This window comes from Nipponia nippon, unplaced genomic scaffold (assembly GCF_047370975.1).
Source record: "Nipponia nippon isolate SJK-2023a ecotype South Korea unplaced genomic scaffold, ASM4737097v1 scaffold_8, whole genome shotgun sequence".
In the NCBI taxonomy this organism is placed as follows: domain Eukaryota; kingdom Metazoa; phylum Chordata; class Aves; order Pelecaniformes; family Threskiornithidae; genus Nipponia; species Nipponia nippon.
In genome coordinates, this window is record NW_028262402.1 from 6,501,767 (window position 1) to 6,513,953 (window position 12,187).

The 12,187-nt window shown below is 39.6% G+C and overlaps 1 protein-coding gene across 1 annotated transcript; it reads right to left on the reverse strand.

Moving 5' to 3' along the window:
• Window positions 1-7,827: 7,827 nt before the first annotated feature.
• LOC104022643 (tetraspanin-3) lies at window positions 7,828-9,463 on the reverse strand. The gene has a single exon (XM_009476384.2). It carries the CDS (start codon window positions 9,461-9,463, stop codon window positions 8,639-8,641), a length of 825 nt encoding a protein of 274 aa, XP_009474659.1. The 3' UTR covers window positions 7,828-8,638.
• Between the last annotated feature and the right edge of the window lie 2,724 nt (window positions 9,464-12,187).

Consider the following 12,187-nt stretch of genomic DNA (forward strand, 5'->3'; position numbering starts at 1 on the left):
CCAAAAAGCGAAAAATTAGGCAGGAGAAGCAGTGTCAGCAAGACCTGGACTTCCCTGGCCCTCATTACACAGGGTGGGTTGAGCATGAGAATCGTTTTGATCCACTCCCACCTAAAAAGCTTTTCCACTGCAGCTCGAGTGGTCCTCCAGGCTTTTTCTTCTCCCTTTTTCTTTTCTTTTTCTTCCCTTTGCTGAGACTTACGATCTTCACTCAGAAGAATGTGCTGCCACTGAAGATTTTATTAGCTCAGAGGGTGGTGGTGCTTTTATTATCTTGGTTTTGCCCTGTTAATACAAGGCACTGCAAATATGCTATATGAAATTAATTTATAGAAATGACTGCATAGTATTAATTTAGGGTCATCAATCACTGAGTCTATTCTTATCCTCTAGTTAGGCTAGGAGATAATAATGACTATAAATCTGCATGAAAACGAAGCAGCTAACTATTGAAACTGTTAAAATATATTTCTTTAATAGCCATCATATTTCATTGTCATTGTTCATACACACTATACAAACGTAGTTTTCTTTTCAATATTTCTTCCTGCCTAGTGTACATTGTTCTATTTTTTTATTTCTCTGGCCTAATACAAAACTGAACAAGGTGCTTACAAACGCTTTACACTTCAATTTACAGATTATCTGCCACATGCTGATCCATTTTCCAAACTACAAGATAAGAAAAATACAGCTTGCCATAATATAAAGATTATTTACATATATTTTTTCTTATGGGAATGTTGAAGCTTATCATTTTAAAGCCTTAAAATAAAATTTTCTGAAGTAGATAATAAACTCAAACCATGCTAAATCAGAGAGGCAGCCTGTGGCTAGATATTTCAGCAGTTGCTGCGGCAGTAGGTTAAAGAAAGTGTTCTACATTCTCAAAATTTCATTTTGGTGAGGTTTTTAACCTTCAGTTATTAGCAGCACTACAAGACCATAACTACTGAGGCACGGAGATAAAAATATTTCTCCTGTCTTCCAGGTTTTTTTTACTTTGTATATTTGTCACTATTGAATTCTCACTATCACATTTCGCATTTCTCTCACCATTTTCTCCTCAGTTAGAACCCAACAGTCACTGGTTCTCCCATAACCCTATTTAATTCCCTATTTTGTCTTTGTGTGGTCTCTCCATTTCTAAGAAACCCTTGGATGGTTTTTCATCTGGATCAAACTGCCCTGGAAAGAAAATGAACTTTTCTTTAAGTGAAATGAAAGAGACTTTCTCACACAGACATGCCAGCTTACTTCTGCATCAAAATCCTAGGGAAAAAAAAACCAAAACCAAAACACACACACACACAAAAAAAAATCAGTTTCTTACTTCTGTCAGCAAAGGGATATACTCCAAGTACTTCAAATAACTCTTCTAGACATACTTAAATCTTCTACCTTTTCTATACATATAACATTTTGTGCCACTTGCATAGTAACTCATCTGCAGTTTGAAGTGCTGTTTTGTCCAACACAGCTCTGCAAATAATCAGCATCTCGCATTTGTTTTTTTTAGGTTCAAGTTGCACAGTTAGATTCATTAGAAAACTCTATAGACTCCTAAGGATTTTGCACATGGCTCACCAAGTAAACACATTCTTTAAGAAATTAAAAAGTTCTGGCAACAAGGATACCTGAGTTTCAGCAAGAAATTGATATTTGAATCCTTAGAGAAATATTCTGTCACTAAGTACTGTGTGTAAATAAGCTGATTTAATAATGGAACCTATTTCTAATATTTTTCATTACCTCCAACCTAGTTCTACAACATGAATGGTTGAGAAGCAGGAGGGAAAATCCAAAGAGATATGAAGAAAATGTTTTTTCTTCGTCCAGAATAATCATGAGAGAACAGGCCAACAGAGTAGTATGCAATTTCAACCTGTGTGTGTGGGCAACAGGATCACATTTTTTTATTCTTCCTCTACACTCCAGAAAAGTCTCAGTGTAATGATCAAATGTGACGGTTTCATCCCATCTGTCTGCAAAACAGAAAATCCAGTCTTCTAGAAAGGTACGATAGCATTTTATTTTCAAAATATGTTAGTATGTTTCCTATAAGCTTGCAATTTTAGTGCCCATTTCCTCCCCTTCCCTCCCCCCCTGCCAAGCTGGTTAATTGTTGGTCCTTTTCTCCCTGTTTTTCACACCTTAAAAATTATGTTTACAAGTAATGTTTATAAGATTTTACCTAAGAACAAATAATAGCTGGAAAGTTATAGTGAAATCTCAGCTTTCACTTTGAAAGAAATAGCAGCATTTTACCAATAGCCAGTACTGGAAAAGAAATATGAAAAAGTGTGGCTTCACTTGCAAACTATGTTTTAACTAGTCCATCGTTAGAAGCATTCCCATGAATTTAATAATAGCACCAATATCCAATATTCTGAAATTAATGTAATAAATGAAGGGTGATCACATTACCCAGTTTTAAAAATTGCTTTACATAATGTAATCACTTACTTGCTCTAATTTAATTTCACTTTACATCGTTTAATAAATGAATGCTGATCATTTGACATAATTGAATAAGTAGTTCAGCTCATTCTCTGTACTTCTTAGTCACAAAGCGGGCAGCTTTTTTGTCATCTTCCAGGATGGTATCGTGAGATTGAGGAGTTGGGTTTCATTTCTCCTCTCAGCTTCTTTATTACTGAGTGTAATTCCACTCTGTAGGAAAGAACATAGCCCAGCCCTGCAAGCTGAGATTTTCAAAAGAATTACTTAAAGCTGGGACTCTAAAACGCAAAAATTCTAGACTCTTTTTAGTTTTTTGTGAAGTCAGTGAGTCCAGACAACACAGTGACTTTCCCCATCTTCTCTCCAAAGAAGGTAGGGAAATGCTCACATGTGTCTTTTGAACACAGAAAGGCAGAAAACTGCACCTCCTTCTGCTTCCCGCACGCTTGCCAAAATCGACATGATGGTGCTACTGAAGTTCCTCTGGAAATATACCACAGCCCTCAGACCACCTTGAGCCTAATGAACATTGAAAGTCTCTCTGTAGCACAATAGAACCCTGGGTATTTTTGGAGGCAGGTAGGCTTTCAGAAGGATTTATGAAAATACCTGGAATTCAGTGCAGGACTCTACAAATGAGGTCCCAAAGGCCACCACACCAGTACCATCATGCTTTTTAGTGACTGGCTCATGATCATGCAGGAGATTGTGAGAATGGAGGGATGAAGCTGTCCCAGACTATCAGCCTGATGACATTATTCTGTTGTAAATTAAATATATGTAGGCACATGTTAGCAAGAAAATCTTGTTTGTCTCCATACCACAGGCTGTCTGAAGACTTGAGGCCAGGTCTCAACTAGTGTAAACTGCTTCGGGTCTTTCAGTACCAGAGAAGGTGAAGATCTTCTCTACTTGGAGATGCTGTGTGCAGAAACTCCTTCTTAGCTGTACTAAAACAGCCTTCTATGGGGACAGTCTTAGTCCAAAGGAGCTGTGTGGGAATCTCTTCCAAAACAGAAACATTTGAGAAGAGTTGCTGCTTTTCCCAGCACCCCTTCCCCATGCACACAAATCTTAAACTCACTTCCACTAGGCAGAAATTAGTTATGGTGTGCCTGTGGATCTAGTAAATAGTAATCTCAGACTCCTCCTCCAATGGAAGTGTAAGTTCCTGGTACCTAGTAATATGCCTGAAATGGCTTTTTAAAGGCAACAACAGAGCAAAAAGCCTGGAAGGTTGGCTTAAATATTGCATTGTTTAAACAGTTGAGTGAGTTCCTCACTCTTTGAAAGGGATTTTCTCAGACTGTGATTACTTTTCTCTTTTTTTTCTTTTTTAACCTATAATCCAACAAAACTTCAAAACTTTTTGCATTAATTTAGATGCAAACCTCATACTTTCACTCACAAAGCTGAATTCTGGCAAATCTTCTTAGAAAGTAACACATAAATCATAGTAAGAAATTAACAGTTTGAAATCTAATAAAAAGAGGCATACTGACTGCATCTGTTGAATTATCAGAAGAGATATTAGTTTATATGACTTAAAGGATGAAGAGACAGGTGAGGGGTTTCCTATATGCAAGTCTTTTGGACATTTCCAGTGGTCTACAGCTACCATTTGAAGCTTCTTTAATTAGAAAGGAACTTCTTTGAAAGAAATCATAACTCTCACATACAATGACTAGCTTCAGCTTTTTCACCCAGTCCAAGTCTATGCAGGGCACAAAAGCACTCGGAAGTATGTTTCTCACAATTAGTCACCTATAGCTACAAGCTGAATAGTGCTCTTTGGACTTACTGTTGTAGAAGGCTCCACAATATCCATGTACGGTCTCCATGTAAATATGCACACCTATACAGATAAATTACATACTATATATTCAAACATTCTCTCTCTGAAACACACAGGTGATTTTGGAAGGTATTTTCTCTAGGAGTACATATAGAAGAGTGACAAAAATTGAAAGGAATACATGAATGGGTTGATTTAAGGATTTATTATTGCTCCTAGGTTCTCTCCAGAACTACAGCCTACTGCTTTCATCTTTCATGCCTTAAGCACAAGATTAATCTTTCTTTCTCAAGCCAGCAGTATAATTTTTCAACAAACTTACTGTTCACTTAGCTTTAGCAAAAATATGGATGTACCTTGTGTTGACTTGTTTAGCTTGTGAAACTTTCTCCTCTTCCAGCATCCCCACATGGATTTAACTATGGGATCATAAAAATTCTATGCCAGGCAAGTACAGCCATATTCCTCCAGTTTTAGGGTGTGAAACTGCAAACACGTCCCCCTGGATAGCTTTACTTGTGTGACCTTTCCTGACAAAATCAAGTTATACACATGCACAGCTGCTTTTAGAGGTGATACCCTTAGATATTAAGTCAGTACATGAAATATTTAACTTTTCCTTTAGTCGAGAAGATAGATGACATCATTCTTCATTACAGAACAAATTTCCCTGGTATATCAGAGCAACACCAAGGCAATTAAACTCACTGTAGGAACTTTCTGAATTCTTCAGTAAAAGTACATATCTATATGGAAAACCAGGTTATGTTCCCACTGTGATTTACTGTATACAGCAGGCAATAACAGAATGTTTATCCTCTAGAAGATACAGTTATTTTCTTTAAAAAAAAAAAAAAAGTAAAAGAGGTAAAAGGGAGTCCTCAGGGTAAAAACTGATTTCTGACACCTACAAATATTAACAGATGACATAAAATCTTTCATCTTCAACACTTCCAACCAACTGAATGTCAACTTGGCAACTCTCTGGCTCTCAGAAATGTGCTCGGAAGCTGTTCTATTGCTTTGAAAGAGCCATTTGGCTCAAGAGACAATCACACACAATGGGATTTCTTCCTGGTGTTTGAAGTAGCAGCTGCCAGATATTGGCAAAGGCCTTACTGTTGGTGTTGCTCTAAAGAAAATACTGTTTAGCAAGAAAAAAGGCTTATCTGTTCCACATAATCTTTTCTAGCTGGTGGAGATCACCCAACTCAATTTCTAAGAAAAAAAAAAACCACACAGCATAACACTACAGCCTCCTGCTTCATTGCACAGGCAAAACACCTTACCAGAATATAAAAGCCATAGTTTCAATTAAAGAGTAACTTTAATTGATTAAACAATATCTGTGGGAGATAGGGAGGAACTGAGTCTTCAATAATCTTCTAGCAAAGCCCAAATCTTCCTACTTCGTATTTGTGATACAGAATTTAATTTTAAACTCAAAAGACAATAGCATTGACGAAGGACAACTTATAATTCCAGAACCTGGATTATGTTCTGCTCAGTTAGAGTTAAAAAAAGCCATCACTCACAAGGGGGGGGGGGGGGGGGGGGGGAGGAGAGACTTCTCCTAGGAAAAAAATACAGAAAGAAGGAAAGACAGAAAGACCAACAGGCGCACAGAAAGACAAAGAAGGAACAGTATAATTTCAACATGCTCACCATCTGGAAAGGTGAAGGAGTCAGAAAGCAGCAATCAGTTTCAAAACTGCCATGTCATAAAGCTGCAGCCAGTGCTCTCTGCCAAGTTTGGTGGTTCAGTTCAAGAGAGACATACCAGAAAGAGGTTGTTAAAGGGCTGCAATGATGACTTTTACCTTTCAGCATTATTTTTGCCTTTCTGACTATTGTCTTCTAAGAAGAAAGGCATCACAGTGAAATCACCAATTCACACATGGAATCTATGGATTTCAGTGTATTCTGAAAAAGAGTAATCACAGAATATATTTCCAGCTTCGCACTCGACATCAATTTCTCTCCTTGAAACCCAAAGCAACACAATTTTCAGAAACGTTGACTGTAAGTCATCTGCTGCATGCCTATACAGTTGCTCATTTTTACAGATTATGAATAAAATCTGGAGATCCTTTCAGAATGAAGCATGCAATGTATAGTATCTTATAACACAGAAATACACTGCAGTTTCTTAAAAATAACACCATTTTTATTTCAAAATAAGTTACTCTTGTCCAGAAGTAACTATTCAGAATCAAACTGCCCAAGACAACACAAGCAGAAAGGGGTAATAAATCTATTGTTTTGTCTAGTGAGTTCCTGCTAACAACCGTTTCTGTCTGTAGTAGGTCTGTCTCATATTTATTTTATAATTTTCTTAGTACAGTAGTAGAAGGAGCCATGAATGACCTGGACTTTTAGCAGAGTACATGCACATTAGTAATTCTCCTCTTTAACCACCTCAAAATTGCTTCTTTCCACATAGTAGTGTAAAATATGGGCATTCCCCTTTTTTAAGAGATTCTAGCTCAGAACATGTGAAGGAAGGTGTAAGGGATAAGAATTGACCTGAGAAGATATATATGCCCCTTAAGAAAAGCACACAAAAGGCACTACATCCACTCCACTCCTCTACTCTTCCACCTTTCTTTCTTCAACAAACTCAGTTTCTTCCTAGGCCAGTTGTTGTCACTTCAGTTTCTTTGCATCTTTGTAATGTCATAGCAATAACTTTGCATCACAAAACATTTATGTGCCAGGGTACCACAAAGTCATAACGACCCAATTGCAGTGCTTAACCAGATGAATTTTATTCACTGCCACATGCATCCCATGTCAAGCAAACTGAAAGAAATATTTCCTTCTATTATGTTGCTCAAAGACACAGCTATTTTCCTTTTTTGCTTTGGAACATTCTTTCTTTTTGAAGAATTACTTACTCAATGAATTAGTACTTTTCCTTTGTCTAAATCAAGGTCTTTATTTTTTTATGAAGTAGCCCTGCAGTATATTTCATGCTTGGTTTCTATACAGTTATTAATAAGCCTGCAAGAGCTGACCTATGACCTCTGATTATTTTTTCCCCCCCATGAAAAATCAGTATTTGTTGATTTCGGGTCTGAAATTTGTCATAAAGTACCCGATATTTGGTAGAAAATTTAAAGCAATAATGATTTAGCAGACCGTTGCTTCAAGTGCTAAGGGAGTTGCCCAGTCCAGAGGTTTATTGTGACCCAGGCAGTTTCCTTGTTCCCAGTCTGCTAAAGCCTAACGAGGTGCACTTGTAGGCCCTGGAGACTCCCTGTGTACACTTACCAAAGGATGCAGCTGCTGCAGTTCCTATGCACAGGTCAGTAGTGAGGCTGAGAGCATTTCCCAAACAGACATATATGTACAAGCACACACAACAATGCACTGCGCAGTCCAACACAGGTAGAGCAGAGCCTGTACCAGCACGTCCCTAAACACCAACAGCACTAACATAAACAAGAGTAGGGATAGCCCATACTCTGACTTAGTCCCTTTCAGCACATGCAGACTAGAGTGAGACCCACAGAAAATGCATAAAGAAAGGATTTAGTAAGAGCAGGGCAGACATATCTTAAGAAAAAGCAGTATATTGCTGTCGTCATTCAAGCATGCATGTGACCCCACATAACTTTTCAGGAAAGGAGAATTGACTCATTCCTTGCTTTGACATTAAATAAATAAATACAGCCAGACTTTCTTCTTCCTCTTTAATTTGGGAATTGCTCCTTTGCAGCTCCTGAGATAACTATACTTCCTCTGTATGTCATCTTATTGGTTATTAACATCTGTTGCTGTTAAATGTATCTTCTCCATTTAATGCGTCATGGCACTTCAAAAATTGGCATTTATTTTCACTGAAGAATAAGTTAGTTTTTAAACCAGTGTTTGAAGGAGAAAAAGAAAAAAGTGTTAAACTTTATCCAAAGGGCTTCTTTTAGAAATACCAAAGCCTTAAATACAAGTTTGAAGGTGCAGGAATCTGCTCTTTAAGTACTCTTCAAGATTGTAGTACAGTTAAGACTTGTTCCAAAATTTCAGGTCATGACCTTGCAACCTGGTCCCCTGAGCAAGACATACCTCTACCTACTGCTTCCCCCACACTCACACACAGTAGTTTCATGTTTGCACATGCTGAAGATCTTCCCCTCCCTGTTGTAACTTTCAACAATGAAGTTTTTCAGATACAGGGTCCTTATCTAATAAGAACTGGGGGAAAACTGATCTAATATTATAACAATAAAGAAAAACAACAAACAGCAGTGAACAATTAGTTTGATTTACATGCAAATATATTTTTTTTAAAAAAAAAGTTTTCTTCCAGTGCAACTGCAGAGTACTACAAAACCAAGGAAACCTGCAGCAGGTTCAGCAATGCTGCCAGTGTCTGCAGGCCTACGAGAAGGTAGATGAGTCCAGAATTCGGAGGTCATGGAAAGGTTGATGCCTCATGAGGATGCCATTGCTGACACCAGCCAAGAGCTCTAAGACGCTGAGCACAGTACAGCACCAAAACATGTAGAGCATGGCAAAATGCAATGGGTCTTCCAGCTTCTTTAGGCAGCCTTCCTGAAAAAGATGCTCCAGATGGCCTAAGTCACCCCTGCACTGAGAATACTCCTCCTTACAGCAGCTTTCAGGGACATGAGCTTTTTCATCTGGAAGACGCCAAGAAGCAGCTGTTACCTTTAGCCAATCTGTGTAGTTTTGGACTCCACAACACTGCAGCTTCCTCTGTATCACATCCATAGCCCTGCTGCCAGGACCCTGGCCATGTGTCCCATTGTACTGATAAACAAGGTAACCCATAGTGCTTTTCAGCTCAGAAGCCATCCAAATAGAGTAGAACTGTGCCAGAACTGCTGAAGACATTCCTAGGCAAAGAAGGACCAGCAGCAAGTACATGAGAGCTCCTTGCTGATAGCGGGAGCTCTTAGCAGAAATAGAGATAGCCAAAACTCCAGTAGGTAGCAAGATAAGTGCAGCTGCAACAGCCAGCCAGCCAGGGAGAGACAAGAAAGACTCCTGAAATAAATATCTGTAGTCCTTGTACTTCAGGATCACAAAAACTCCACCAAAGGCCAGAGCTGCAGCAGTGCCCCAGAAGATGAAGCCTAGGAACCTCAGCAGATATCGAGCAAAGGCCCTGAGCCAGGAGTCCTCATAGCACCCCAAAGATGACAATGACACCACTACCACCATAGCTTTAAGTGTCTTCATTCTGCTCACTCCTAGCAGCCCAAACCCTCACCACCACCATTTAAGAGGGCTCCACTGCACTTTATCCAGGTGCAGCAGATGACATCTCCACCCAAAAACAACTTGCAAGGGAGCAACACTGATGAGACTCTCTCAGCACAAAGACTAAGCCCTGAATCAGCTAACCACATGCTGCTGCTTGTTCAGCATAGCCTGTAGAAACCAGGAGAGTATGTGCCAAGCTTGCTGTGGAGAGGTCATTACTCTGCTGTCACTGGGGACACTTGCATTTGAAGGAGGCCAGCTGGAAAAAAGGCTGCACCCATTGCTTTACTACATTCATGTCTTAAAGAGCTAAATGTAGAGAAATACTAAAGGTGATAGCCAGCAGTGCTAGTTCAAATCACTTAGACTGCCCAAATGAAAGAGATAATCCAACTATAAATCCTACAGCAGCAGCCAAGATGGCAACAAATGCACAAGTCGGAGTCATTAACGAAGGAATAGTTTAAGCAGAGCTATTCAATCAGGGCTTTCCATAGGTAACACTCACCTAGGCTCATTATCTTTCCCAGTACATTTACTGCTCATTAGATTTTATGAGGGGCATAATGCTGGTAATAATATTTCGCCCTTTTTCACTCAGCAAGATGTCTGTGTAGATAGCTTCAATTACTCAAGACACCTGGATGAGAAATCCCTACCATTTCACACTTGTACCCCTCAGTTTGCATGACCAGTGATTTCACTGAGTGCTGTAATGACTGAATACTAACAGTAAGAACTGTATTAACTTTTCCGTGTGTGTAAAGAAACTGAATTACACACCAGCTAAATGACTTCACAATCCCAAAGGAACTGATGCCACTTATCAGCCAGCAGAAGAGCACTATTACTCAAACATGTGATACAGAAGAGCCAAGCAGGATGGGAAACCTGCATAAAACTTGCCATAGGCACCAGGAAGGCAGATCCCAAGGCCAATAGTGATTCCCTAATCATCCTGATGAAGTCCCATCTCTTCTGTTTCTCAAGTTGCAGAGCAGGGCTAATACAACAGACATATATAAGGGAGAATACAGAGAAATTACCCCCATTTTCAGAAACATAAGCACCTGCAGACCCTGCAGAAAATCAGAGTAAGTCAGTGCTCAGACCCCTGGAACCCTGAAAAAGTCTCAGCAGAGCCAGTGATCCTACATCAGTCAGACATTTTACAAGGACCCGTTGCTGTTATATATGCTATGCACACACAGATGTTGGGCTGATCCCCATCAAAATGTCTTTCTATGCACTGTACAAACATGTCATTAAAGCTAATTATTTTGGAATGAGATAAATTGCTTTTATTATTTTTAATCTTGCCATTAACAGTAATTAACATGCAGTGATTAACTTGTTAAATCTTAACCAAATGCTTCTTTCAAAGCTGTTCTAGGATGTGTGTTTTTCTGCAACTGTTCTCTGAAGTCTGTGTCTGCCCTCTCTCCCGTTCAGCTTGCTGCTACTCCCAGCCCTCCAGCTGTGTTATTTTTGCGCCATTCACTTATTCTCTTGAATGCCTTTTTCTCTGATTTCTATGTTCTGCATCAGGGAGAGGGAGAAAGGGAGGAACAGAAAGGATTTCCCGTCACATCTGTACACACAGGCCAACTACACTGATTTAACATTTCCACAATGCAGAAGAAACATATCAGAAAAGTGTGAGGAAACATATCAGAAACATATCAGAAAATACTGTGAGGAGTAACAGCTGCTTATTGCTAGTTTGTAAGCTTTGTGAAAAAAGCACATGAACCTGCCTCTTTTCCTTTCTGCCTTCCCTCATGCTTATAAAGCTGAATGAGATATTAAGAACTGAGTTACAACACTATTTACCTTTAGCTTATTCTGCAGTCTCTGAAATGTATTAGAAAGGCTCAAACTGCCTACACGAGAACTTTACTGCACTTTTATTCATTTCAGCCAGGGTAACTGCCATCCTCTCCCTGAATACAGAGGAGCGAATTTCAATGGTTATTGAAGCCTAGAGGATCTTGTCTTTCTAAATATTCCCTAAATATAATAATTTCCCATTTACTTAAATCTGACTCTTTGGACAACTGTGAGGTTTTTTTTGTTTCTTTCATACGGCTGTGGGACAGAGAAGAGGGGAGAGAGAGAGAGGGGTGACGCGGCTTTTCTAAGTGCTGCTGCAGGCTCTAACCCTTCCACTGGTGCCTTCGTGCTGGCTTAGCCCTGCACAGAGAGCTGTGACCCAGCCCACAGGAGCAGGGAGCCATCCACACACACCTTCCTCCTGAAGTCAGGACTTTTGTGGCAGTACAAGCAGACAGAAGAACCCTCATGCTTGTCTATCCACCACAGGAATCAGAAGCATGAACAGTAAACGTTGACTGGGAGCCAGTTCCCAGGTAAGAGGTCTCAGTGCTCAGTGCCATCTAGGGTGATGGACCATACTCAGCACCATGCAACCAGAAATTGCTGCAGTGGGGATTAATATTGGCAGGGCTGACTAAAACCCCTCACCCACTTTGTGCTAGGCAATGCATACGCACTCAGGAAAAGAGAGCTTCTGCTCAAAATGTTTGCTGTCTGGTAAGACAGGCAAGACAAAGAAGGACAAGAAAAACATTGAACTGGTCCCTGAAGTACCCAAAAGACCTAACTGGTACCCTCAATAGCACTGCATTTGTGCTACGTAATTTTACCTCTGTGTGTGGCCAAAAGCTTGAAAAAAGCGAT

What these genes read in the sequence shown, in the direction of transcription:
- LOC104022643 (XM_009476384.2), bottom strand. Translation starts at nt 9,463, where the DNA reads ATGAAGACACTTAAAGCTATGGTGGTAGTGGTGTCATTGTCATCTTTG.